The sequence below is a fragment of the Pezoporus flaviventris genome, unplaced genomic scaffold (assembly GCF_033815535.1).
Source record: "Pezoporus flaviventris isolate CSIRO_AGI_PZ_B2104156 unplaced genomic scaffold, CSIRO_AGI_Pfla_v1 ptg000036l, whole genome shotgun sequence".
Classification (NCBI taxonomy): Eukaryota; Metazoa; Chordata; class Aves; order Psittaciformes; family Psittacidae; genus Pezoporus; species Pezoporus flaviventris.
The window spans coordinates 15,580,253-15,607,821 of NW_026892584.1; the positions used below are offsets into that span (position 1 = coordinate 15,580,253).

General features: G+C 41.5%; 2 protein-coding genes across 5 annotated transcripts; both read right to left on the reverse strand.

Annotated features, from left to right (window-relative positions):
• Positions 1-267: 267 nt before the first annotated feature.
• Positions 268-14,576, reverse strand: PLEK2 (pleckstrin 2). Of its 4 annotated transcripts, none has more exons than XM_061463345.1 (9): positions 14,556-14,576; positions 7,622-7,738; positions 6,499-6,680; positions 5,672-5,763; positions 5,158-5,345; positions 4,578-4,679; positions 3,481-3,564; positions 2,280-2,358; positions 268-1,260 (listed from the first exon to the last, which is right to left on the reverse strand). In XM_061463345.1, exons 1-9 carry the CDS (start codon positions 14,559-14,561, stop codon positions 1,133-1,135), a joined length of 978 nt encoding a protein of 325 aa, XP_061319329.1. In that variant the 5' UTR covers positions 14,562-14,576; the 3' UTR covers positions 268-1,132. The 4 variants fall into 4 exon arrangements, with proteins under 4 accessions (XP_061319329.1, XP_061319328.1, XP_061319327.1 ...); XM_061463344.1 differs by having other exon boundaries at positions 7,622-7,786; XM_061463343.1 differs by lacking the exon at positions 14,556-14,576 and adding an exon at positions 10,402-10,857.
• Positions 14,577-16,520: 1,944 nt separating this feature from the next.
• On the reverse strand, positions 16,521-27,228 carry EIF2S1 (eukaryotic translation initiation factor 2 subunit alpha). Its single transcript, XM_061463348.1, has 8 exons — positions 27,124-27,228; positions 24,078-24,319; positions 22,808-22,887; positions 22,184-22,335; positions 19,709-19,815; positions 18,481-18,578; positions 17,358-17,501; positions 16,521-17,064 (listed from the first exon to the last, which is right to left on the reverse strand). The coding sequence occupies exons 2-8, from the start codon at positions 24,316-24,318 to the stop codon at positions 16,939-16,941; spliced, it is 948 nt and encodes a 315-aa protein (XP_061319332.1). The 5' UTR covers position 24,319; positions 27,124-27,228; the 3' UTR covers positions 16,521-16,938.
• Between the last annotated feature and the right edge of the window lie 341 nt (positions 27,229-27,569).

Below are 27,569 nucleotides of genomic sequence, written 5' to 3' on the forward strand. Positions count from 1 at the left end.
TATGGGTACTCAGATAACATGAGGAATTTTATGAAAATAGTGTATCAGCAGGCTGGTTAGGTGTTTTAATCATCTTATACATTCCATTATACTCTCTGGTGTTGTGGAGAATGTCTGAGTTTCCATAAAAATCTAAATTTACAATGTATGAAACTGTCATTTTCATATATTCAAACTGCCTTCTGAGAAATCATGTTTAAAGAGCACAGGAGATTCAAATGCACTGACCTTTTTAAAAAAATGTAATGATACCAAAGTCAGTATTAGGACAAATAATAGAAGATTTAATGACTTAAAATAGAAAAAGCAATAGTCCTAACTGCTATTGGAGCTCTTAGTCCCAGTGGTGTTCCACATAAGTGAATTTACTGTCATAATCAGGAGGAAAAGTCTCATTTCTATGGCTGGGTGATTTTATCCAATATCTTCAGCAAAGGCATTTGTCTGGAATAACTGCCACTGGTCTGTTTTGATACTCAGGATCCTGTACTGCTGTACATTACCAGCACAAGAATAATTTATATACTGGAGAGGAAGATCCTTTGGTCTTTTCCAACCTAACAGAGAACCAAATGGTAGAGCAGACAGACGGACAGACACTTCTGTTGTTTTGCATTAGTGATTATCCTAGCAGCTGGATTGTGGCTTAGCACAAGGCTCTTGTGTATACCAAGAAAGGCAGCCTTAGACATCAGGACCTTTCATGACTTTGATTCAGTCAGTCTTAACTAATTAAGTTTATAAACCCCTTTATAAAGGGGAAAGGAACAAGGCATTTCTGCTTTAGGATAAAGCACAACCTGAATCTGTCAAATATAGACTGAATACTTGTACAAAAGTAATTATTTTCTTCCACCTTGGAATATTGTATCTCATTGTTTCTTTGTAAAGCCCTGTTGCCTGTATCCACTTGTTGTCTTTTGTTAGATGGTTAAGTTCTTGGTGGGGAATTATTCTGGATCTACATGACTCCTAGGCACCTAAGATGCTGGTCTGTCAGGAATTGCTGGGTGCTATGGAAATACAAATAACAAGAATAGACTATCTAAGAGCAAAACAACAGTCACAGACAATGAGAGCAGGAAACCTGGTCACAGATGTGACTCGTCATTTGGCATGGAGTCCACCTTACTCATGTCAGTGGTTTGATTGCCTCAATCCACTGTGCTCGCTCTGCCTTGGAGCTGGCCTGGATGTAATAATGAATGTCTTTTTTTGTGATGATTTTGAAGAGATTGCCTTGCACGTTGCCCTTCACTCCTGCAGAGAAAAAAATATGGCAGATCAGGAAGCTGCACAGAGAAATGCCTTGTGGTGCATGTGAAGCTTCATAAGGAAGATTTTTAATTTAGTGAATTAGAATATCAGACCTTTCCATTTCATTATAGATAGCTCTTGTGTCTTTGATTTCCCTTCTGCAAAATGAAGATATAGTACAGACACCCTTCACATAGACTGTATGAACTACTGTTCACTATGCATCACATATAAAATAGCCACTGTTTAAATGGAGAATCTTACTTGAGTTATACCATGGAGGGATGAACTCCTGACCAGTTTGTGCAGTAGATAAGATTTGCTTATGCCCAACTTCGGGTTCTTGTTAGCAATGGGCTCTATTGTTCTTGCCCCCTTTCCCCCTGCACCTCATATTTTTCAGACCCTGTCTTTTGTCTTTAGAAAGATGTTTCCTAATTAAGATCCACACATTGTGCTTACTGTCAAAATAATTTGCTTTAACAGCAGAAACTCTTATCTGTGAGGGTGAAGTTCTGGACAAATGCCTACGCTAAGCATATTTACTAGCAGAACTGGTTTTTGTATTGCTGTCTTTAGGTTTCTCTTACATTTGGGTTATAGCAGATTGAAAAGGAAAAGGTAATAGCATAATTAGAGAGAACACAGAAAAGGGATGGCATCAGGGGATGACTCAAGACTTCATTAAACAACATCCAAAAAGAAACTGTTTCCTCTTTGTCTGTTAATTCTGGAACATTAATGAGTGTTTTAGGACTGTCTCAAAGGTCATCTGACTGAGAAAAGCCCTTAAGAAGGGGAACACCCAAGGGAAGTGGAAATAACCCTAAAAAAATCCCTCCTGGTGTGGACAACCCAGCAGTATGGGGATTTTTTATGATGTGCCTCTTTCGCTGCTTGCAAACGGGAAAGGGAGGTCAGCCCACTTGTGCATACAGGCAGCCACACACAAACCCACACCTAAACACTGCATTGCTATGGCATAAATATGTATGTATGAACGTTTAGAGGCTCATGCTTACCTGCTGGGACTCCATTATCCTCCAGAGCTGAGACAAGACAGCCACGAAGAGAAAATCCACCTACTGGCCTGTTTTCTTCCTGAAGAGGAAAAGGAAATCAGGCTTATTGGGAAAATATCATCATTAGAATTATTTCCAAGAGCACATCAATTAATTTTATGAAGATGGAGATGTAGTACCAGTCTTTCCAGGTACAAAACATCCATGTTATAAGAGAAGTCAATTAGGACATGTAATTAAATGCATTAATATGTTGTTTCAGTCTTAGATGTTTGCCTGATGTATCTGGGAATGGTGGAGATCAATTAAACACATGGGTAGGATAACAATCACATTCTAAACTTATGTATAGTCTTATCGATAACAATCCATATTAAAATATATATTTCTGCTGCTTTTCACTGAGAACATAGGGGAAAACATATGGGAAAAAATATATGGGAAAAATTTGACTGTTTTCTCTAGGAGGCTGGTGCCCTTGTCTGATCTTCAGATTCTGCAGCCTGAGTTTATAACATTACAAGGGTGAGTTGCAGTGCAAAAATAAAAATCCCACAAAGAAACAGGCAACAGAAAATGAACCCACTCCATAAGCTCTTTTCACTGTTATGGTGTTTGTGTTTTCTTGAAAAAGTCACATGTTCTTTTAGCAACATGTTGGCCTTTGGGATACCCTATACACCTGGGGTGGATGGATCCATATACCCTTCTGGGTTGCTCCCATTGATTATTAAATCCATTAAGATAAATTCTACTATTCCTTGAGCAAGTTTAAAACTGAGTAGCTGTAATGCCTATAGATACTTTGGCATCAAGAAGACCCTCCCCAGTGTTGGAATAAAATAATGAAAATCCCAGTAGCAGTATGACCCTCAAGTGGTGGGATGTCAGCCCAGAAAGATCACAGCCCAGGAAGAAGTCCCAGACTGTGTAAGTACAGCAGAAGACAAATCCCAAGAAGACTTGCCTAAGGAAAAGGAATCTCACTGGGGAAAGACAGGATGGAAGATATAGGAATAGAAAATCCTACAAGGACAATCTCCCAGGGTAAGGCAAGAGAGGTCTTAATCCCCAGGAAATGGAGAGAGGAACCTAGAAGGAGATTTGAGTATGAGAAACATCTACAGCATGATTATATTTTCATTATAATGTTCAGGTCTGTAAGAGGATATCTGGGGATAGCAAATCCCCACTTACCTACCTTAGTAGGGTCATAGTAGTGCAAAAAAGCAGGATCAGCTCTCAAAACAAATCTCCTCACCTTCCAGTTTTTCCTCTTGTGTCCCTGCAACACAGAAGAATTAAAGTTACCAACAGTAAATATCCCCTGAAATGACCATTTCCCTGCAGGCTGTAGGGGACACCTAAATAGGTACTGAAAATAAGAGGTTTTGGAGCCAACAGAGAAAAATCTTTTCTGACATCTTGGTAACTCCCAGGATTTTCTGCTTAACATCCTTCTTCATACATTGATAATTCCTTCCTCTCTCCCTTCCTTGTGCTAAGAACCAAGAAAAGAGAGTGACAGGACCAAGCAATTATATCCCTGATTCCTTCTCTTCATTTCAGCTTAAATACATCTGATAATCCAGTTTTTACAACGCTAAAATCACAGCTCATGGTACAAAGCTCTAGAGTAGTGGAGCTACTAGTGTAGGTTTCTCTCTGCAGGTGGCTGCGTTATGCTTTGAAACAGCATGACTGATCCTTGTCTTTTTCGTAGCAAGGGTTGAAAATCAAGTCTTGCAGCCTATAGGTGGGATCCTGTAAAGAGGACTTTCTTGTGGCCAAAGAAAACAGGTCTCACTACTACCAGAGCTCACATGTGTATGTGAGTGACTGTACAGAGGTAAATGTCCACTTCATGTAAAAGTCAATCTACTCAGCTTTGAAATTTGTCTGTTGCCAGCAGAATTCCATAGCTACTCACATGACCTGGATGGGACAGGTTTGACCAGAGGAACAGAGCTTCTGCTTGGAAGTGCATATAACGCCTCCAGTGGCGTTTGGACTTTGTATGGGACTTTTGCTTTTGATACTATTTTATACTTTTCAGTATAGACTCAATACATACAGAATATCCAATTAATCCTGCTTGAGCAGCAAATTCCATAGCTCATTCCTTTACAACTAGACATTTTTCACCACATGAGCTGCGACAGTATTACTGACAGGCAAATTAGCTCTGCTGGCCACAACTGTCCAGCAGTGCTTGTATACATCATGTTTATCCTCTAGAAAGCCCTAGGAGCTGTCATTTTTCTTGTTTCTCAGTGAAGGTTCAAAGATGGTATTTACCTGTTTCACTAAGAATCCTTGCTTCACAATGGTGCCACTTAATTCAGAGATATTAAATTGTAGCTCTTCCTTGGAACTGATATTTTTCTTACTGCTCTCAGCCTGCAAAATAGGCAACAGATGGTTCCGCTTCTCTGTTGAATCTGAACACACTTTTAAGTACAAAGTTCTGCATTTTATTTTCTTTGTCCTGCTTTTAGTTTATATATCCTCAGTAAATTCTATACTGTACCCCTGCTGCTCAGCTTTGTAGCTCCAAGATTTACAAGCAACAAATTACAGCTGTAAAGCCTACACTGTGGCCTTGAGCATAACTCCAGCCTCTGTTAAATGCAGACACAGCACTGCACTCGAGGGACACAACCCTTTTAATGCCCAATTATGTAATCTGTAGATCCCTCCATACCCATGTAGCTATTTGTCTCCAGCAAAAGTGCAAGTGCTGGTGCTCCTAAAGGCCTAGAGCTGCTCCTTCTCTGTTTGCTTTCACAGCCTTTGCACACTGTGTGTGTCCCCTTTACCACTGCCCAAATCAAGTATGTGATGAAGAGCTGCTTCTGTGGGCAGCTGCATCACTTACAAACATGTACAGTGCGGTAGAGTCATCAAGGAACTGCTCAGAGAGGTCGCTGAAGCGTGTGGCCTCAGTGCTGCGTGCTCCCACGGGCTTGATGAAGTTCTCCTCCATCAGCATGGATGCCAAGGTGATGGCCTCGAATCGTGACACAGCAAAGCTGTTGGAGATGAGCCAGTCCACCAGGGCAGAACCTGCAGGGAGAAAGGCAGTTCTCATACCAAGGCAGTGTACTCTTCCAAGATGAGACAAATAGCCTACTGCTACATTTCATTTGCTGAAATATTTTGGCACTATCACAAAGACTGCCAATTAAGTGCAAGGTTGACAGAAAGCGTGGGGTCCTGTGTGCTTCCATATATCCAAAAATCATGAGAGAAAGGTGTTGGAAAGCTTGGTTGTACCGCTACTTTCCATTGGACCTCAACTGATTCCACTATGCAGGCAGCACAGCAGCTCCCTTGTCTTTGCAATGTAGTGTGTTAGATGTGAGGAAGCTCTTTGCCTGCAGTAGGTGTACCTGTGAAAGTCTCTTTGTATCTGTTGCCTTGTTGCAAGTTGCGGGTTAGCTTAATTCCAGTACTGCTGTCACACATTCTCTCCACTATGTGGCTGCAAAGGAGAGCAAAAGACAAAGTTAGTAGAATTAAAAAAACAGGCAGAAATTGCCACATACTTCTGTCAGTGCCTGGGATGTCCTCTCAATTACCAACACAAAGATGGGAAACAGCCTAGGTATACACCCAGAAGTTTTGTCCTAAGTACAGTATAGGAAAACTTTATTCTCCCAATAGCAGCACTAAACAAGATGCCTCATGAAGTAACTTTCAATTTAAAGCATTTCAAACTGAGCTATAGTCAACCTCCATTTACCTTTTCAACACAAACCAAATTTGTGTCATCTTTCTACTTCTTAGCCAGTTCTCTGTTTTCTCTTGTTTAACATCATGCACCCTAAAAATCCTAGCCTGGAAACCAGCTACCAGCTTTGAAAGCTCACCAGCATGGCATGAGCAATGTCATCATTCAGTCTTTCCCTGGTATTACATCTTCTGAGGTAATACATCTCCCCAGTGAGAAACTTTGCAGCTGACTAGGAAGGTCTTCAAGCCAGCAGTGAGATGTCTGTGCAGAAGCCAAATAGTCCCAAAAGTAACAGTTGGGAAAAGCGCATTCCCATGCTCTGGCAAGAGTATATGCAAACCTAGGGCAGAGCAACCAGTTTAGAGGCTCCTGGCAGCACAGGAACGAATCTGTGCAGAGAGGAGCTTCCCTTGACCCTCTCCATACATTGGCGTGGGTGTTTTGCGAACTACAGCAACAGCAGAATAAACCATATACACTTACTGGAGGCTGATATTCTCTAGTAGTTTAAAAGAGTTCTTCATTCTGTGAAGCTCTTGTACCTGTACTGGGTGACCAGCATGAATAGCTCCTGTGATGTCCAAAGCCCAAGAGTCTCGCTCCTCCCTGGAGCAACATTCAAGGAAATAGTCTGTATTGGTTTTTGTCCTTAGCTTGATGAGCAGCTGTGGAGACAGAAGTGCAAAGCAATAACATCATTTAGCTATTGTCCTCCACGTGCATTAAGTGACACAAGTAGGTCTGACGTGCCATCCCACCTGAGCAGTAGAGAGCAACTCTTGGCCACAAGGACGGTGGGCGCAACACAGATTCCTGTGTTTTCAGTTCCAAGCATAGTCTGCATGCATGGAGCTTGTGGTACTTACAAGAGAACAGACCACCCAGATGCTGGATTACACAGGAATGTGATGTTGACTATGGAGCTTTTCACATTCAGATCTCTAGTTTCTCAACAACTGTGAACTCTCACTAGGCTCTTTCTGCTATGAAATAGCCAGCAACTTCCAGAGTCGTTTCCCTTCTGTCCCCATTCAGAGGAAGGCTGCATTGCTGTTACCCATGGGTGAGCGGAGCAGCTCAGGAGGAGCTTCCCTTCCGGAACCCTCTTGGTGGAAACTCCACAGCAGCAATGTCCCGTTGGAGAAGGAAAAAGCAGCCTGTCCTGGATGACTGGGAGCATCCCATAGACACAGCTGGGGTTTAAGGCAACCACCATAGATTAAATATTTCCCTCTCACACAAAATTCCCTTTTTTCCCATTCTCCTCAGATTTTATTGACCTGTCCATGTCCTCTCTCCACACACTGCTGGGCTGATGAATTTGCATTTATTCTTACCACTATGTGTGTGTGGGGGAGTGGGTTTGTTTTTTTGTTAATGTCTATGACTCAGGTTTGGGCACAGAGAACAGCAAAGACACAATGGGGGAATTCATTGCTTGTCCTGGTTACATTGCTAACGGCAGCTTGCTTTTGGCTGGGCTTAATTCTGGAAACACCCCAGTGATATGGTTGCAATAATCAAAGAAGTCAAAAGGAGAGGAAAATTCTAGGGAGAAGTTAGAAAGTGAGTGCCACTGAGAAGGGATACATTTTTCCACTCCTACCGGTCTGTTTTCGTATTCCAGGCATGGACAAGTAATAGTGCAGCCATCTAAAAGGATCCTGCCCTTTGGAGAAGGTTCCTTCTTGCCTCCTTCAATTTTGTAATACAGCAGCTTATCCTGAAGCAGAACGAACCATCTCACTTTCCAGTTACGAACAATGTGTCCCTAGAGGGGAAGAATCACATAGCTAACTTTAACACAAGCATTGAGAAATTACCATATTTTCCTTTTTGGGGAGGTGGAAATACCATAAAAAAGTAGGAAACTGTACGAAAAGAAACAAGAAATCAGCATGAGTCCTGTTCTCACTGAAATAAATACACATTTTTAGTAACAAAGCAGCACAGCTCCATCACTATAAAATCATGGAGCAATAGAAAGATGCTTTTCCCTTTCTCCAGCAAGAACATCTTCTTTTCTGGCAAGAGTTGTTTCTTGCAGAAGCTCACATGAATCATCCCAAAGAGCTGTTATTTAGGAGCATGCCTGCCCGCTGACAGCACCAGGCAGGAATAGGGTAAATCTGAAATGTGTGAGGGCTTTTGGAGGCAAACTCCTCCTCTCCAGAGACCCTGGGTGGTGTTTGATGTGTTTTGTTTTCTGTCATTGTGATGTGCCTGTAGGTGGTTTTGAGAGCACCTTCCTGGGTGAATTGGCTTTTCCTTACATCCCCTCTTACTGCTAACAAGTGATTTATTTCTATCCTACCTGCCTCCAGTCTCCAGGGCTAGACCATTCCCTGTGTTACCGTTTCCTGTAAAGGAGACATACTTTTCAATGACAAAAGACCGAATGAAGGCTGCTGTCAGATGCCTCCTGGGTTATGTCAGAATACAGACAAAAATCCCTTCTTTCCCCTCTGCAAACAGCCCCCGGCTCTCTTTAGTTTGCCAGTACAGGAGAGCAAACCCAGAGAGGGCTGACACCAACAGGCTCAGTCCTGCCTGGAAGTGTCAGGTCCAGCTTCCTGGGGCGAGAGGTTGACTTGTGTTTCTACAAGCTGTGGAGCACTGCAACCAGCAGGCGAACCGCTGGGTAGAGGAAGTGCAGACCTGAGAGAGGGTGGGCATAGCTAGAAGAAAGGAACATGCAAAGTCCAGTTGTGGCAGGAGTCAAAGCTCATTAGTTCTCTATGAGTAAAGAGGAACCCCAACGATTTCCAAGAAAAGGTGGGGTAAAGAGCCTCTAAAATCCAAGGCACTTTCTGTCTGATGCCTTTTAGTCTATACTAAGTACAATTTATCTAACTTGGATTTGTTCTCCCCTTCACTTTGCATTCTTCAGTGGTTTGGGTTTTTTGTTTTTCACCTGTTGTAAAGTCCCATGTTCATTTTTCCTGAGAGTATGTTCTTTGCTATGGCTCTTCGATTTCCTTTTTGGAGACCTCCTCTTTTTCAGGAGATTGCCTTACCTTTTTTCCTTTACCTTTACCTGACTTCCACACATTTACTTTATAATACATTACAATACATAATCCAGACATTTATAATGCATTTAGATAATCTCCTTGCTTCTGCTCTCTTCTGAAAACACCTCTGTTTTCCTTTACCTGATCCCACCCCTTCCTCACTTTTTTTCTCAGGATCTCTTGTCCCCTTCTCCCCCAGTTCCCTTTTGTCATCTTCTCTGTGGTCTCCCTCCTATCAAACTGTGTGTCTCGGTGATGTTGTGCAGGCTGTGGAGCAGTTACAGCTCAGTGTGCTGCCAACAACTTATTCCTCTCACACACTTGGTGCCTTGGCTTCCCATCTTGAATTCAGGAGTCACTTAAGAGTCACAAAATATAACCATGGCCCAGAGAAGAGACCAGGAGCTGGGAATGCTCCGTCCTCACTGCACAAGGGTTGATGAGGAATAGCTTGTGCTGTGCAACCCTTCTCTGTATATAGCATGGCTTCACGTGGCTGGTGGCTGGCCAGTGCTGCCAGAAAGGTTCCTGACCACGATTACCTTCATGTCAGCACCAGAAGCACTGCCACGTACTGTAGAAAAGCATTTCCTGAGGCGTGGCAAAGCTTTGAACTAATTAAATTTTTTGGTGTGCAATCAAGGACCATATTAGTCGTTGAAACAGGTTCTTGGTACTAAAAGCAACTTGTGCTGCTTGTTAAATTGCCTTCTTGCGTCCCAGCTATGACTGAGTTGGTCCTGCAGGGAGAAGCATTGGAAAGTCTGAAACGTGTGACACCATCTTTCAGCTCTCTTCTCCATGCTTTGGCTAAAATTTTCTTACAGTGCAGTTTGAGGGGTGTGGTAAAAAGAAGTTATTTCAAACACACTTCTGGGTTTCCATTGCTCTGATCCCCTTCAAACAGAACAGCCTGTTCTCCATCCCCTCACACAAAACGGGAAACATGGCTCAGCTGGGTCACTAAAGAAGGCACAATCACCTTCCCTCTCTCCATCTTCCTGTGGCCACTTCCACTGCTGCCACGTAGCCATTTGCTGGTAGTTTTTTAAGTGCCCCTTGCAGAAGCACAGACACAATGGCATTCTGATACCTGAGTAATGCTGATGGCTAATTCACTTTCCCCGGAGTAAATAACAGGGGCAATACAGGGAAACTCGAGGGAAGTTACTGAGCACCTGCAGTTCGTGCAGCTCCCCCAGCAGGCACGTGCACAGACCTGAAGGATCTTCTTTCCCAGGAGCAGGCAGGAGCCCCTCATACCCAGTGCCCAGTGGCTGCGTTGCCATGAGCCCTGGCTCAATCTAGTTCCTGCTCAGAGGCTGCTTCCACGCTGGAGCAGATCTCCACGGAAGGGGACGGATACACTCACCCGTTTCACGAGGAAGCCCTCCTTCAGCACTCCTGCTGCTTCCTGCATCGTGGCCAGCAGGGAAGAGAGCCGAGCCCCGGGCGCTAAGTGCCCAAGCCCTGGCAACGTGTCCCTCTGCATGCGATTTGTTTAAGAAAGCTCATTTTTCTTTCCTACCCTCCTCCTCCAATGTGACGCAGCCTCCCTTCCCTGTTTTTTTCTCCCTCTCTTCCTACCTATGAGACATCAGTTAAACAGTGAACCGGCTCTGATACATTACCTGCCCTCTGGGAACTGAAACAAAGGAAAGTCTAAAAAGGATCTCAGAATTTCAGACTTCAGTATAGCAAAACCCACCACTGAGTGAGTTGGCCAATATAAATAGCCACATGATGACAAACCAGGTATTGCATGGGAAGGAGAAGCAGAATCATAAAATCACATGTCTCAAAACTTCAGACTAATCAAGTCTACCTCTTAAAATTTCTCATAAATTTATCCTCATAGGGTCCCACAGAACACCTTAAATATAACACATAGAATATTACGATTACAGGGAGACTTTTCCAAACCTTAAAATATTTTTCTTTTTTTTTTTTTTGCTAGAAATTCATTTTACAAAAGAAGTTCTAAAGCACCACTCTGCTTCCAGTGACCTCTGGGCACAAACCCTAAGATTCCCAAATTAACACCTTAAATCCCCACCTAAGCAACTATTCAGGCTTTTTGTAAAGCAGTCTGACCAATGAACACCATTCAGGGACCTCTTGCAACTCCTGGGCACCTCTGAAACAGAGTGCCTTTTGTTTGTCTGAATACGGGTGTAGATATTCATTGCATTTTTTAAGACTTTGGCCATGATAAACCTGTGTGACAGATCTAGCAGATCTTGTCCCGATGAAATAAGCCAGTATTGGTATTTCAAGAAATCAATACCAACTGTGCAGGAGTAATAGTCTTCACTGTAATGTTAGCATTCCCTGACTTGTATCAAAATCTAGGTGATATATGTGGGCAGAGCTAGCGGCTGTGATAAGAAACATGATGTAGATGGTAACAAATAAACAAAAGCAGTCGTTGCTATGTAAAAAGTGTTCAGAGTTCAGCAAGATAAAGTGACTGAAATATCTCTGTCTTTGCACACCAGATCTAATTACTGCTTTCATGTACCAAGGAAAGGAACAAACTAATAATTAATTTTTATATTTTTTATCACTTCTAGTAAGGAAGAGCAAAGCACTGAAGAAGCCAAACCTGACAATGTACTGGAGACAACCCAGAGAACAGTCCTGCAAAGATCATGAGAAAGACAGTGGGTGACTGAACACTACTTGAAGTTCGAGAAATCGACTGCTGTATAAAGCATGCTCGCCCAGACTTCAAAAACAGCCATCCCATGTGGAAGTTACCTGTGTAGCTCCCACTGTACTCCCTTCACCACTTTGGAGAAAGCAGGCAGCATTGAGGCAACCGGCTGCGTAAGTCATATCCCGGTTAAGTTTGTTTTTCAGTCTACCTAGTGTTAAGTACAGTAAGTTTAACAGAACACCTAGAGGAGTATTTTTTTTGCAGCAGGTATGTAGTATTACAAACACACAAATTTTCCATTTATATTTTTTATATATTATTGTGGCCTTAAAAAATAAAGCAGAAAAAGAACTGAGTGTATTTCTTTCAATTTAAAAAATAATCTCTGTCCTGGTGCAAATACATAAATATACATATAAATAAAAAGCTGTACTCAGAAGCAGAGTCTTGGGAAAAAACCCCACTGCGGTCAGCAGGAAAAAAGAATATAAATTTCAGCTCGCAGTGTTCTCTACATCAGAATTTAACTTAAGAAAAAAAGAAGAAAACTTGAGTCTAGGTACACAAGAGACATTCATTATTGCTACATGCACTGGACATGCAATCTTTATACAGCCAGCTTCAGGAATACAGTGTTCCCCCATTTGGTATTTGAGGTTTGACTTCACATTGTTCAAGCTTGTTACTGCAGGCAATTTATAACAAGGTGGGTGAGATAATTTCGTGCTAGTGAGTACAGGTAGAAGCTTGCAGGGTGCTCTGGCGCAGACAGTGATCTCAGCATTGCCCCACAACCAGTCCTCACCCGAGATCCTAGTGAGCTTTTTCTCCAGCGTGCAGACCACCCGCAACCCTGCAGGTGGATCTTGGGAAAATTACCATTAACAACAAAGAGTTTTATTGTCAAACTGCTGGTGAAAGGTGAAGCAAATGCTGCTGTAGCTGCTCATTAAGCAAAAAGTTTTGTATCAACTACTTCTTATAATCTAGAGCCTTCACTTTCTTCAATACCTCAAAGTATTTCTTCAATTCTTTGGATATTTACCATACACACACCCCCTTTCCCTTGTCTCATTCTGTAGTTAATCGTGGCTAACAAACTGCTCTTATTCTGCTCCCTGAGCCTGAGTAAATACAGATCTTTCAGGGTCATATAGTGAAAAATGAGTCAGTAGATCTGGGCTGCCGTTTCCACACATGTGCTGGGAAGGCAAGTTCTGATATTGAAGTATTCTGGTGGAAAAGGACATGTTTCCATCTGTATAAACCTAGGAGAGCTGTATCAAGTCTTCTGTGGGTCTGGAAACTCACCGAAGGGAGTATCTGGTTCATCAGATCCATTTTAGAATGCTTCCCACACATCAGTGCAGTGTTCTAATAAAAGAGCACAGCTGAGTGCTTGATGTTTTCTTCCATTCAAACTGTCTCCAAAATATTATATATGCTTTAGGATCTTAGGATTTTAGGGATGGCCTGGAAGAGACAGCTGCAGGCTTCAGGACCGCAGGACAGTATTCATGGTTAGAGGGAAGGGCTGGTACTTCCAGGTCCAGGGACTCCTCAGGAAGCCATGAACAGCTGATGAAGAGAACCTGTCCACAGGACAACCCCATCCCACGCTCTGCAAAGCCCATCATGTATCATTGTGTCACATGGGTGATTACATATACTCAGCTTTTTCAAAGCGGTTTCTTAAGATTTTGCCCTCTGGTGTAGGATTAGGGATGAAAAAAGATGAAAAGAAACCACACCAAAATGAGGAATGACAAAATATTTCTAGATAAAAATGAAAGCTGACAAGTGTTCAAAAGAATTCTGATCTAACGGCAGGACACGTAGAAAGGTGGCACTGTTTGAAAACAGTTGTTTAACTGTCTAGACTGGAACAAGAAGCTATCAGAAATTCAATACTGAAGTCCAGATTCCTCTATAAAGAACAACATGCCATCTCCACCACATCTAAAAAAACACCTGAGCACCAGAACTGGAAAGAAAACAGCAAGGAATTGTCACTGGATTGGAAGCCTGACAGATCACAACAGCCCCAAGAAAGCAGGGCACCCCTTTTTTAGCAGCAATCATGAGGAACAGACTACAGGGCTGTGTGTTCCAGACTGTGTGCCTGACCTGAGCTGGTACCCCTGGTTGCTTGGGGGTTTTTTTTGTATTAATGAGTCGTTATCAGATGTTATAAGTAAAGCTGTTTCCAAGCTGCCAATCTGACAAAATTCATTTGGGATATGAAAATCATACTGAGATCCTTACAATTACTACACCAGGCCAAGCCCTCTCCACAGATACACCTCTACCTTTCCCTTCAGTTGACTACTTGAGTGCTAGTGGAGATTTTGGCTTTGCAATTACAATTGAGTAAACAGCAGTTTCTAATGAACAGCAGGAATATACTACCTTGCTTCAGCAAAGGCATTCACGCAAAACCCACAACCCTTATTTTAAGCAACTGGTAAGCAAATGCAGTTCCACACATACCAAACAGACTGGTTGAGATAGAAGGTATCACCTCAGGAACTTCTAAAGTTCCTTAAGTCATGGGCTACAGCAACAGATGCAGCACAGCTGAGGCCCAGCATGAGCTTCACAGGTTCAGTGCTCCCTTACACCTACTCGAAAGCAGCCACCTTAGATCTCCTCCTTCCACTTACGGCAACTCATGAGAAATATCCACTAAGTTGGCTTGCATCATTTAAGCTTCTTGATTAGAACGTGTTCAGGCAACGGGAGAGCCCGATTTTATCTGCCAGGGTAACAAGTGACTGACATGCGTTTATCTTCAGCTGCTTTGTTACCATCCTCACCGTTTTGGTCATTTTTTCAGGCACTCAAAACTGACCCAGAACCATGTTCACCAGCATGCTGAGCTCCAATTAGAAAAGCTCATGAAAACACTGTTCAGCAAACTTTAAAAAAAGTTCAGCAAACCTTGTCCTAAGTTACTGACAGAAACAACTCTCACTTAGGAACACACCAAAACAGCTGTGTAACATAACATCTATGGAGATTATACTAATCTGAACACTTTGATAGCACTCACAGGAAATAGCAGGCGTGGCTCATTTTTCAGTGCCTTCCTTTACAGCATTACTTTGGCATGGAGATCACATGGTGACTGTTTGCAAACGCTTTGTTCTTCAGTCTGAGTATTCACATACTGTGTTTAATGGAATCCAAAACACTTCTAGTGAATGGGCAGAGGTGGAAGAGCTGTTCAAACAGGAAACTGACATTATCACAATTTCAAGCCATGACAAGACTGTCATAAGCAGCTTCTGAAAAGGCAATGCTTTGAGAAAATAACCATAAAAGTATATTATTTCTTCATTTTGTTGTGACACATCTGGATATTTTCTTGCATTCTGTAAAGAAATTATTTAACCTTCTTGGCTTTGCATTACTGTCAGAGTTTACATGTAGCTGTCCTGGGTTCAGCAGTAGCAGTCATTTTTCTCCTTCTTAGTAGCTGGTGCAGTGCTGTGTTCTGACTTTCAGCCTGGGAGAAGCACTGATAACAGCGATGTTTTTAGATGCTGCTCAGTAATGTTTACTCTGACCAAGGACTTTCTGAGTCTCATGCTCTGCCAGGGAGGAGAGAAGCTGGGAGGAAGCAGAGACAGGACACCTGACCCAAACTAGCCAAAGAGGTATTCCATACCACAGCACATCATGCCCAGTATATAAACTGGGGGCAGTTACCTGGAAGGGCTAGATCACTGCTCGGGTAGGGCTGGGTATCAGTCGGCAGGTGGTGAGCAGTTGTATTCCCTTCCCTTGTTATTTCCTGTATCATTATTATTATTGATGGTAGCAGCAGTGATTTGTGTTATACCTTAGTTACTAAACTGAAGAATTCTTATCTCAGCCCATGGGGGTTACATTCTGTCGATTCTTCTCCCATTCCTCTGGGAGCAGGGGGGCGGTTTGTGAACTAATGGCTGCATGGGTCTGGACTGATGGCTGGGCTTAAACCATAACAGTAGCCAACCCTAACAATCAAGCATGAATTGCAATGCATATATCCTTTATGAATGCCTTTTGTAGCAACGCCATAGAGCAATGATACTGTTTGTACTGTGGCAGTAGTAAGGATTCCTAGTTAAGGCTCATTTTCCATGCATTTTTCCTTTAGCAGCACAAAATACTAAGAAAAAATGGGATGGGCGATGTGCAACACAATGATAAAAAAAAGATGTATTTAAAAATGTGGCAATTTGAAAGGTTCTTTTTTGGTTTACAAAAACAACCTCCTTCCACCTGCCCGTTCTCACAGACAAGGAAACAGGATTTTTAATTTTGTTTCATACTCCAACATGGAAAGCACATCTTATTTCTTTTCTTCAGAGAAGATAAAGAGGTTGCTTCTACAGTGAACAGCTCAGCCCAGTGTAAAGCAGACTTAGGGTGGGCAGAAATTAAGGTCATTCAGCAGTGAGCTTAGAGGCCAGTACAGCTTTTTTTGAAGTATAAGCAAGTTCATTAAAGCTCCTGCTGTATTCACCTATAGGAGAAAAGTACAACTTTATGTAATTTTTCATTTATTAGCTATGTTTATTGGAATAGTAAGAAGTTATTTTTAAAGTTTTCAAGTTCTCAGTCCTTAACTGCAGACAATAAAGAAAGGAAATGCTCTTTTAAACAAGTCTGCATCAACAAACTTGCAAGAGAAACATTCTGTTCCACTCATTCTTGGCTTGATTTAAAGCAAACAAAAGAAAGCCCTTTGGCTGTTATAGGGGAATCAGCTGCTGGTCATACCCTTCCAGGTTTTACATTCACACCACTCTAAGCCATGTGACAAAGGAGGGGGGAAAAAATAATTATTGGAGTTACATAGCCCAAATTTATTGAATATTTGCTCAAACACATTTTGTATAGAACTGTTCAGCTCACTTGGTTTTGGTGCTCCCAGGAAATATCATTAACAGATGCACTGAGCTGTAGTCACCAGTTAGGAACTGTGATGTACAAAAATGTTAAGCACGGGGTGGCAACCTCCTTCTGGCCAGATCTGTGTCTTGAATTTGACTAGGCACCTTCCTTTCAAAAGATTCAATTTCTGTAAGTTGCTGCATCACGTTAGTTAGAAGAGCCTTTTACATTTTGGTCTTTTTAAAACAGAAAACACTTCAAGTATTTGGATTTGAAGTTTTCAATACTTGAAACATTTAGTCCAGAGTGTTTGCAATAGGGTCTCTACTTTGTCATATGGTCTATCTTCCAAATATTCCACAACATTTAGTCTTCAGTTTTGGCTTCCATTTCCTCAGCATCGTCATCCCCATCCACTTCAGCATTTTCCCTCTCCAGTCTTTCTAACTGCCTTGCAAGCTCAGTCTCGTCTGTGTCAGTAACCACCTTAGGCTGAAAAAAACAAAAATAAACCAGAACACATGGTAAACTGTCATAAAGAAAACTTCATATATATTTGCAGACTCTCATTCCACATAAGGAGCAAGAGATAAAATATATACTAAAGTCACACAATAAAACCAGAAAATGAGGTAAATTTTTTTTTTTTTTTTGCCATTTGTTTAAAGAACACAAAGTTCAGGGTTTTTTAAAACTTTTTTGCTAAAATTTTGCCTAGCAGTACTGGTCTTGCTCTACTTTAAAAATGCTAAAAAATAACACTTTAGAATGAAATGTGTTCTTACCTCCATCTGCACATTAAAGACTCCTCTCTTCTCCTCAATTTTTTCTTTAATTACAGCCATGGCTTGATTCAGAACAGACAGTCCTTCAGTTCTCTCCAGTGTTGTAGTAGTCATCACATAACGAGGAGGGGCTATCAGATTAATCTATCACATTGTACAGATTTGAGGGAGAGGAATTAAAAAGCAAATTCAGTAATAAAACCAGAGAAAAACACCGAAAACAAAGCAAGCAACACTTTTCTGAATGTACAATTCACAGAAGAAATAACATTTTCGCATTAGAAAAACCCTTTCTAGAAGCATAAACAATATGGAGTGAAATAGCAGACAAGGAAATCAGTACAGCCTGCCTGATTTACAGTATCAGCATCAGGTATTTCTACATGGTGTGTTTATTTAAACAAATATTGTTAAGTGGAAGAAATATCTACTTTGCAGATCAGTAAAACAGCCTATAACAATTTTTCAATTGCAACCAGTACTTTTTTTTAAAAAGATGACTGAATAAGGAAACTTTTCCTTTTGTTATAAGAAACCAATATATCAAATAATTTTCAAAGAAGGAAGTTCTTTCAGGTTTTTTTTAAAGACTTATTCAGTAATACAATCAGTATCCTGAAATTGTTGGGGAAGAAGAATTAGGCCTGGGTACAGTAGCCATTCTACCAACAGTCAAACATATGAGAGTTGTCATGTTTCTTCTTTTCTTACATAATCTTGTACCTGAAAATAAAATCTACTGCTCCCTACCTAAGGCTGCACTAAGAAACAGTAGGTATGCAGAGTGCAAATACTAGGCTTGAATAAATTGAACTAATCCATTGACAAGAGGCTTAGACTAGATGATCTCCAGAGGTCCCTTTCAACCTTAATGATTCTGTGATTCTGAGAACAGAATAAATACGGCTTCTTGAACTTGGGAAGTCACAGCACAGGCACAGGAACAACTGTCAGCACACAGCTGATAGGAAGTACATTACAGACCTGCTAGAGAAGAATCAAGAAGCAAGTACATGGCTTCTCAGCCTCAGCTATGTGATTGTGACAATGGCAACTACATGCTACTGGTACCCAAAGGCATTGGAAAACAGCTTTTGATTTCACTGCTAAAACAGACACTTACTTTAATGGGCATATTCTCCGTGGAACAGTTCAATCCTGCTCTCAAAGCTTCTTTTACTGCATCTATGCCTTCATAACCATAACAGGCCACCTCAATATCTAGGACAGACGAATACAAATAATAAAACTTAATAAATACATAAAACTAACCATAAAAAGTTACCAAAAGCTCTAGAATCTTTAAAGTTTTTCAACATAAGCTTGGATAAAGCTTTTTAGCATCCAGTGTTTATTCACAATGAGAGCCTCAGTAGCTCCAAAAGCTGAGGAAGGTATTTCACTTTCTTGACTTGTAAGTTGAGGTGAAAAGACTTCATAAATTCTTTAGACATAGTACATTTTACATTGTGCTTGGAAAAGCCAAGATATGGAATTATATGCCTACCTTCACTTACCTCTCACCCAATAAATTCATCTGGAATAATTATGTATTTCACATAGAGAGATGAAGATATAGAAGCAATAAATACCAGAAAAAATTAAAGCTCACGAAAAATGAACCTTGAAAAAGAGCACATCCACAAATGCACATAATTCTGTCAGCAATTAAAACAGAGGCATAGAGTCAGCACTTGAGGAGCACTGGATTTTTATTTTTTTCAAGGTAAATTATATTAATATATAATTAAAAAAATAGTAATTAGTAATGTTAGTTACCTTTTTGTAGATACATTTTGTAGATGTTTGGAAATTAAAGCACAGGCTAATGCTGGCCATATCTGTAATACCCTGATTAGTTTAGAGACAAAGATTTATTTACACATGTAACAATGGTGCAAGACTAAGCTACCCATAGAATACTGTGTAGACTATTTTCACATGTTCATGGACAAGTGGCTATGACATATGTTGTAGCCATGCTGACAGAAATCAATCATTCTGTTAGGGGATCAACAAATTTAAGACTTTGAATAATGAAAAAGAGTATTGTGGATGCAGTAGTAACTACAAACATCTAAATTCACTGTGTGCCAGTGCAAGATGATAGACCGTATTATATATCAGGACAACTACTTTGTCTACCAAAGAATCTGCAGTTAAGGGGGAAAAAAATAAAAGTCAAACCACCTTGCACTTTGGGACAGAACACAGATGGACATTTTGCAAGCGATCCTTGATCAAGTTGTCTTAATTCAGAGCAGTTTCCCTCAAATATCAGCATTACAAACCACTACATGGTTTGACTTGAGGATCAATATGTGTTCAAGTAACATCTGGAAAAAACTCACCAGCTCGGATTTTGACTGCTTGAGGTGTGAGACGTCTGTTAATATTGTCAATCAATACACGTCTCTCTTCCTCTGTCAGATCCAGGCTATCCAGGATTGCAGGGTCTCTGAGGCAAGCAAAGCAACGTTACAGAAGTCATACTGAAGTGGAATGCAACACAACATTAATTTTTGGTACTATTTCTATAATAGAGGCATTTAACAAAGCAGATAAGTAGTTTACTCAATCTGTTCCTGGAAGAAGAGACCTGAAAGATTTATTTTTTTTAATCAATCAAGAGGAATTACTTCTGTCTATATACAATACACAGCATGAGACAAATACCTAGTTGCCTTGTATTTATGTTCCCTCCAATGTGAAGATAAACCTCTATCACATGAAAAAGAATCCATTATGAATCTGAGGTTTTTGAATTATTTCAGCATTTCATTCAAATGCAAGATTTTTGCCATTCTGCAAAATTACCTGCTGGATCACAGACACTTACCTGCTGCCTAAATTCTTGGCTAAAGAAAGGACAAAGGTTTTTTAAAATCACAAGGGGCAAATGCCTCTGCTGCTTACCAATATAAATTATCAGCTTGTGTTTGGAGAAGTGGTGTCAATTTTCTACTGCTGTATTAATTTTAACCAAAATATATCTGAAACATAACCATAGAGCTCCTCACAAAAACTCTTCTTGTTTTTCAGAGGCAAGAGCTGCAGTTTTCTGAAAAACAATACCAGACCACCTATACTTCTACTAGCAGGCAAACATGAACTAAAATGGCCCAAAAAACAGAGGCAATATTGGGGCTTGGTCTCTGCTGCTAATAACACACTATCTTTCATGATTTTATATACCAAATATAGATAGCAGAAGGGCCAAAAGTAAGCCAAGAGAACCCAGAAATATGACAGGTTTTACACATCAAAATACAAACCTGCATAGCAGAAGTGTTTTATTGAACATGCAAATTCTGCTTCTTCATTTAAAATCTATTCTGTTAGATCTCTGAGTTACTTTCATGAGCATTATATATATAGCTTGTGTATAGCAGCATGAGAACAAATAAAAGTAGCAGTCCGCTGACAGAAATCTTAAGGCATTACTGGTGGAAGCATGTTTGTGCTCAAACCTGAACGGCAGATGAGCAACAAATGTCATGTGTGTTCAGGAATTTTTTTCAAGTTAGAGAGAAGCTTAAACAGCCAGTGTAACTACAGTTTTTGTTCTTCTATTATGCAGGTGTTTAACTAAGTATTTAGCAGTTACAGAATGATCAGGAATTCCTTCTGCAGCTGTGTCCAGATTTCCCCTTTACCAGTAAATTTGCTATCATTAGGAAATAATTATTATTCTGTAAAACAGAACACATTCAGTCTAAATGAATGTACATGTTGCCTCTTTCCCAAAACCACAAGGATGGTTTTAAGCCTGTTAAAATGCTACAGAGTGCCCTGCTTCTTGAAGTCCTGAGAAAGTGTAAAATTTTACTACTGCCATCTAGTGTTCAACTCGCATTCATCACTCAGGTTTACGTGCCATAAAAAAGAGAGTGAAAAAATGTATTTTTGGATCACCAATTTCGCAATAGATTCATAGAATATCAGGTTGGAAGGGACCTCAAGGATCACCTGCTCCAACCTTTCTTGGCAAACATGACCTAGACTAGATCTCCCAGCACACTAGGAATCTTTAGAGGGAAACCAAATGGGTTAATTCTGAAAGCAACCTAAAATATCAGGCTCCATAAAAAAACCCAAACAAGCCGTATATCTCAGTGCTTATTCCATTAGCATCACAATTTCATACTAATAATAATGTGTCTATAATTCCATTTCTAAATTCATGATCCCATTCTTTAAGTTTGGAAGCGTAGAGAAGTAACAAGCCAGCTTGTCACATTTAAAAAAGAAAAACTCTTCCTGTGCAGTGGAAGAGTGACAGTCAGCTTGAGTAGAAATATCTTCAGACACAGGAAGATATTTTTGTTGGTCTCTGCTTGGGACTAAGAATAGCCAAATTTTGACAGACAACCAAGTTCAGTGTTGCTTCTTCTAGAAATGCCACAGGCTCACCTGTAGCAATCAAAATGGCTCCAGTATTTGTAATCACATTTCTTTTATGCTTAAAACATATTATTCACCAATGCCTCAGTGTTTCACCACAACACATTCATTTACTGCTTTTAAAAAACTTGACATGCAAAGTGGCAGACTCAAAGACTAATACAACCAAAGTCAACTTTCAGCCTTCTTTCTCAAGAGCACTGGGAACTTGAAGAAAGCAGTAAGACAGAAAATCTACACTGGAAGACTGCTGTCATGATTTACTAGGTCACTTGACCACTACATTTTACATACTGACTCCAGAAAAAAAAACAACCACAACCCAAACAAAAAACAAACCCAAAAAGCAAAAGATGGATCTATTGCAAGAAGTATTTGTTTGCAATTTGAAATAAGCCCCCAGAAGTAGAAAAGATTCTTACGAGACTGCATGCTTGAATGCATCATAAGCACCATATCCTGGTCTTTTGTACTTGTCATCAAATACCCAGGCAGTTCTCTGGAATAAACTCTCAAGCTGCTCATCCTTAGTGTATTCTAAGACTTCAGCAACATGGCGAAGGATGCTGTAAACCTGGAACACAAAAGGAGTGTTAAAAAAACCAAAACAAATACCAAAGCCAGGCAAAGATTTAGAATAAAAAGTAGTATTTAAATAATAAGACTTCTGCTTGGAAGTGTAAGACAGTAGTTAAGGGTGGCAGTCAATACTTTAAGCTACCTGCATGACTTTTCACTAAAAGATGTCCCACTATGCTAAACCAGCATATACTTTGGATTTCTGATCATTTCAATACATCCCTTTACATCACAAATTTTCAACTAATGTCTCACTTGATCTATTCATTAATGAAGCAGCAGTTTACCAGAGCACTCATGGAGAGATGAGCTGGTTAAATACATTTGCATGGGTAAATGAAAATGAGAGTATGCCAAACACATGAGAACAATACTTTTCTTTTCATCTTATCTGACATCTGTGTATTTTGGTTGCTCAGGAAAGAAGTTGGAAATACACAGTGCCTGAATATAGCAAAGCAACTTACAGTCTTTGATTTTGTGAATTTGTCTTCACATTTGATTGCCTCCTCTGGAGAAACTCTTCTTTTTGACAAGTCGATATAACCTATTGGGGAAAACCATTTTAAAAGTGTCAGGTATTGTGCAAATGAAGTTTAACTGCTTCAAGAAAAACGCGTTAAAGGACAAACACTCTGGCTCAGGATTTGCCCCTTGCCTACATTATCTCTTTATGCTGCTACAGAAGGTAACAAAATGAAGCCTTAATTTGATCAAATTATGATCCAAATTAGGATATTAAGTTCACTAAACCATCTCTTAGCAAATTTGCAAAGGCCTCCACCTACTTCTCACAAACTACAAGCGCCCACAAAGACTCAATAAAAGACTACTATATGAATTCCAGATGTGATTTTCTGTTAATATAAGAACTAGATTAATTTGTAAGAATAATTATTCTTTCACTAGAGATGCTGGGAAACTTCTTTCACTTCAGATCTATCTGAAAAAAGTTTCTTGTCTTTCTTTGCTCTTTGCTTTTTTTTTTAACCTATCATCACTTAATCTCAGAGTTAACTGCAGTTTCTGAAGTATTCTAGAAAATTCTCATTTGAGAAACATCATACCAACAGTCAGGTTTCTAGGAGATGTTCTCAGTGTTCATTTTTATTATTTCTTTATACCTGGTTATAGATTTTAAAGACTGCATGGAAAAGCATTAGCAAAATCCAACAAGTTCTAAGTAGAAAATATATTTAAAAAACCTTTAAGAGCAAAAGATTCAAATGTTCAGAAGACAGACAATGACAAAGTTGCCTGTGCAATCTCAACTTGTAACCTATACAATTCATGTGGTACAATTACATACATGTCATCTATGCATTTATAGCCAAGGTTAAAGACTTCTGAATTAATAGGATGGACTGTGAAAATTAAATGTTCACCATTTAGATTTTCATCTCTGTGTCAGATAATCCCTCTCTTCAGTTAAGACTTAGAAAATCTACGTAGATATTACAAAAAATTCCACTTCAGTATGGTTTGTTGATCAAACATTGAGCTGATGAGGACCCACACAGGCAAATCTTTATTGATACAACTGACCTTCATTAAACCAATTACCAATGGATACAGAGAAATGAAAGAATGATCAGATGGCACAACGATGATCCATTTTGCTTAAGCACCTTAAAAAGCAGAATCCCTCACAAAACCAAAGAACACCTAAGCTGCCTAGTTTACCTGCACTTTTCTCTATGAATTCAATTTTGATCCTGCCCAAATACCCCCAAATACCTTTCTCTTTGTCAACTCTTATGACCACGACACATTCATTCCTCCCGATGCGGATGAGTTTGTTTATGGAACGAATACGCCTTCTGGAAAGCTCACTGAGAAGGATCATGCCCTCAATGTTGTTGTACTCCAGCAGGCTGACATAGGCTCCCATTTCAGCAATGGACCGAACGTTGACCATCACTACATCTTCCACCTCTGGAAATTTATGCTGGTAGAATCTACAGCTTAGTCCTGGCATTCTGGAATTTGAGAAGAAACAAAGATTTTATTTCACAGTACATCACTGCCTTCTCCTACAAACATGGTAAAAAAATCAGCAAGGACTGGTACAGACAGAGAGGAACATTGGCACAAAAAATTGCAAATTACAATAAGGTTTGTGCAATTCAAACTTCAGTTTTAATAGAAATTAATCATAGAATGGTTTGGGTTGGAAAGGACCTTAAGATTATCCAGTTCCAAACCCCCTGCCATGGGCAGGGATGCCTCAAACTACACCATGCTGTCCAAGGCCCTGTCCAACCTGGCCTTGAACACTGCCAGGGACGGAGCATTTACCACTTCTTTGGGCAACCTGTTCCAGTGCCTCACAACCCTCACGGTAAGAAGCTGCTCTCTTATATCGAACTTGAACTTCCCCTGTTTAAACCCGTTACCCCTTGTCCTATTGCTACAGTCCCTAACGAAGAGTCCCTCTCTGGCATTAGGCACCCTTCAGATACTGGAAGGCTGCTATGAGGTCTCCATGCAGCCTTCCCTTCTCCTGGCTGAGCAGCCCCAACTTCCTCAGCCTGTCTTCATACGGGAGGTGCTCCAGCCCCTTGATCATTCTCATGTTCCTCCTCTGTGCTTGTTCCAACAGTTCCATGTCCTTTTTATGTTCAGGACACCAGAACTATACACATTACTCCAGGTGAGGTCTCACGAGAGCAGAGTAGAGGGGCAGGATTATCTCCTTCAACCTGCTGGTCATGTTCCTTTTGATGCACCCCAGGATATGGTTGTTTTCTGGGCTGTGAGCACACACTGAAGCTGGCTCATGTTCAGCTTCCTGTCAACCAATGTCCCTAAGTCCTTCTTCACAGGGCTGCTTTGAATAACTTCTCCACCCAACCTGTAGCTGTGCCAGGGATGGACCCAACCCAGATGCAGGACCTTCCACTTTGCTTTATTTAACTTCATAAACAATAAATTAACTAGTATTTTAGTATTACTATGAACATTTGGTAAGATGCTAATTTTTTGCATTGAAAGTAGAGCTTGCTACCCACACTTTATTACTGATTTCAACTGTTGTACTACCTACACATAAGACACTGTAGTGCAGATGCTTCAAGTGGCGAAAAGGTCACACGGCACATCTTGCATTCATTAAATTCATGAGGCTGTGCACAATTTTAAATCAGATTCTAACAACAAGAGAATATGGGAGAGAAGAAGCCTGCAGTGCTCCCAAAGGTATTTGTTAGCCGTGGGTGTCCCATGCATCCTGATGCAGTGGAAGGTGTCCCTGCCCATGGCAGGGGTTTGCAACTAGATAATCTTAAGGTCCCTTCCAACCCAAACCATTGATAAGAGATCATGCAAGAGGCTGAGAAAATAAAGAGGTAGAGTGAAGCTTCTGTAGTAGTGAGAAGGAGCAGACTCTATACTCAAGATGACTTTCTAAATTCAACACAGGATTTTTAGAACAATCCTGCAAGACCTGCTCCAGAGGCTACCTGTCAACAAAGAAGAAAAGGCAATAATCAGAACAGAAGACAGACCTGGCCTGAAATGTCCTAAGCACTGAAAAATAAAAAAGCGCCCCCCAATATATTGCCAGTCAGGAAGAAAAAAAACACACCTGAAAACCAAACCAGGATTAATTCATATACATTTTAAAAGTACAAAACAGATGCTTCATAATCACACAGTGACAGGAAGAAATGCTTAAATGGCTTCATTTTCCTGATCCACATACTCATCACTGCTAACCAGGTTAGACTGATTCCTTTTGTGTGTGCCTAGAAGTTCCCTACAGTTTCCTACTGAAGCAGGAGTCTCAGATGCCAGGTCAAATGTGTCACTCCTTCAGCAGACTTTTTTATGCACCAGCTCGAAGTTTTATTCTTGCTCTTTACATCAGTGCTAATGCTTTCTAGCTATAAAAGAACTGAAAAAGACAGTGAGATGGTAACGCCAAGTGCTATGTACATAATTCAAAAGACTGTGTCCATCCTTATTTCCATTCTTAACTTTCAGAAAAGAGTAATACAAGCTGGTAAAGGATTATAAAAAGTCTTCTAAGTTTCATGGAACTTGAAGCTGAACAAAGAACTCCTAAGGTTAAAAATAAAAACTTTTACTGTTAAAACGTTTTTTCTAGTCCGCTTCAGGCAGTTCAGTTCAATCCTATATGTCTACTTATGAGATACATAATAAAGATATATGGCAAAGCAACAAACCCCAGCGACAAGCAGCAAGAATGGACAACCACCGTTCCTTACACACAGCATTTTACTCCTCTCTCCACAGACACAGCTTTTTAATCTGTCTTTCTGTGGAAGACTCTCGGGAGCAACACACGGTGCCCACAGCGCCATACTGGAAATCCTCTTTTCAAGCCACTAAAACGCCTCAGCAAAGGTTTAGATCCCCGCTGCTGCAATGGTCTCTGCGGAAACCGACGAACATGGAGGAACTTCTGACCAGCGACTCATGCTCCCGGCCGCTGGGACGCCGCTGACACAGGCAATGTCCAGCCACGACTGCAGAGAGGCGCTCCGGTCCCCAGGGCAGCCCACAGTCGCTGGCGGGCGGGAACAGCCCACCTCTACCACAGTGAGAGAGCCCCCACCCTCCCGGGAGAGCGGTCACGCCAGCTGGAAAGCTCGCAGCTGCGGCACCGGTCCCTCCCGCCCCGCCAGGGCCCAAGCGCTCGGGCCCAGCCCCGCGCCGGGCTCCCCTGCCCGCGGCGGCGGTCCCTGCCGGAAGGTGAGGCTAAGCGAGATGAAGCCAGGCCCGGCCCGGCCCCAGTGCGCGGCGGGAGCGCAGCCACTACCTGGCAACGGTCGAGGGGTCCCGCTCTGCGCTCGCGGCCCGGGCTCTCGCGCTGCTCCCGCTCCTGCCTCAGCGTGCACCTGGCCACTGCCACCACCGCTGCGCAAGCGTCGGCACACCCTGCTCCGCGCCGCCGCACGCGATAGGCCAGCGCTGCTTCCCCCCTGCCACCGTAGAGTCTCAAACCTGAGGCAGAAGGCCGCCCTGTGCTAGAGCGCCTCCCAAGGACCGGGAAGAACAAGCGCAGGCGAGCGGAGTCGGAGACCTCCGGGTGCCACCGATAGGCCCGGGAGCCAATGGCGCCTCTTCCGGCCCGCCCCCGGGGGCACGTGACCTGCGGGGACTCGCGGGCGGGGCGAGGAGGAGCTGCGCGGCACGCGGGTGCTCCGTGTGCCAGGGCACCGCCTCCCGCGGGGGCGGAGCCAGCGCTGGCGCGTCACGTGGCGG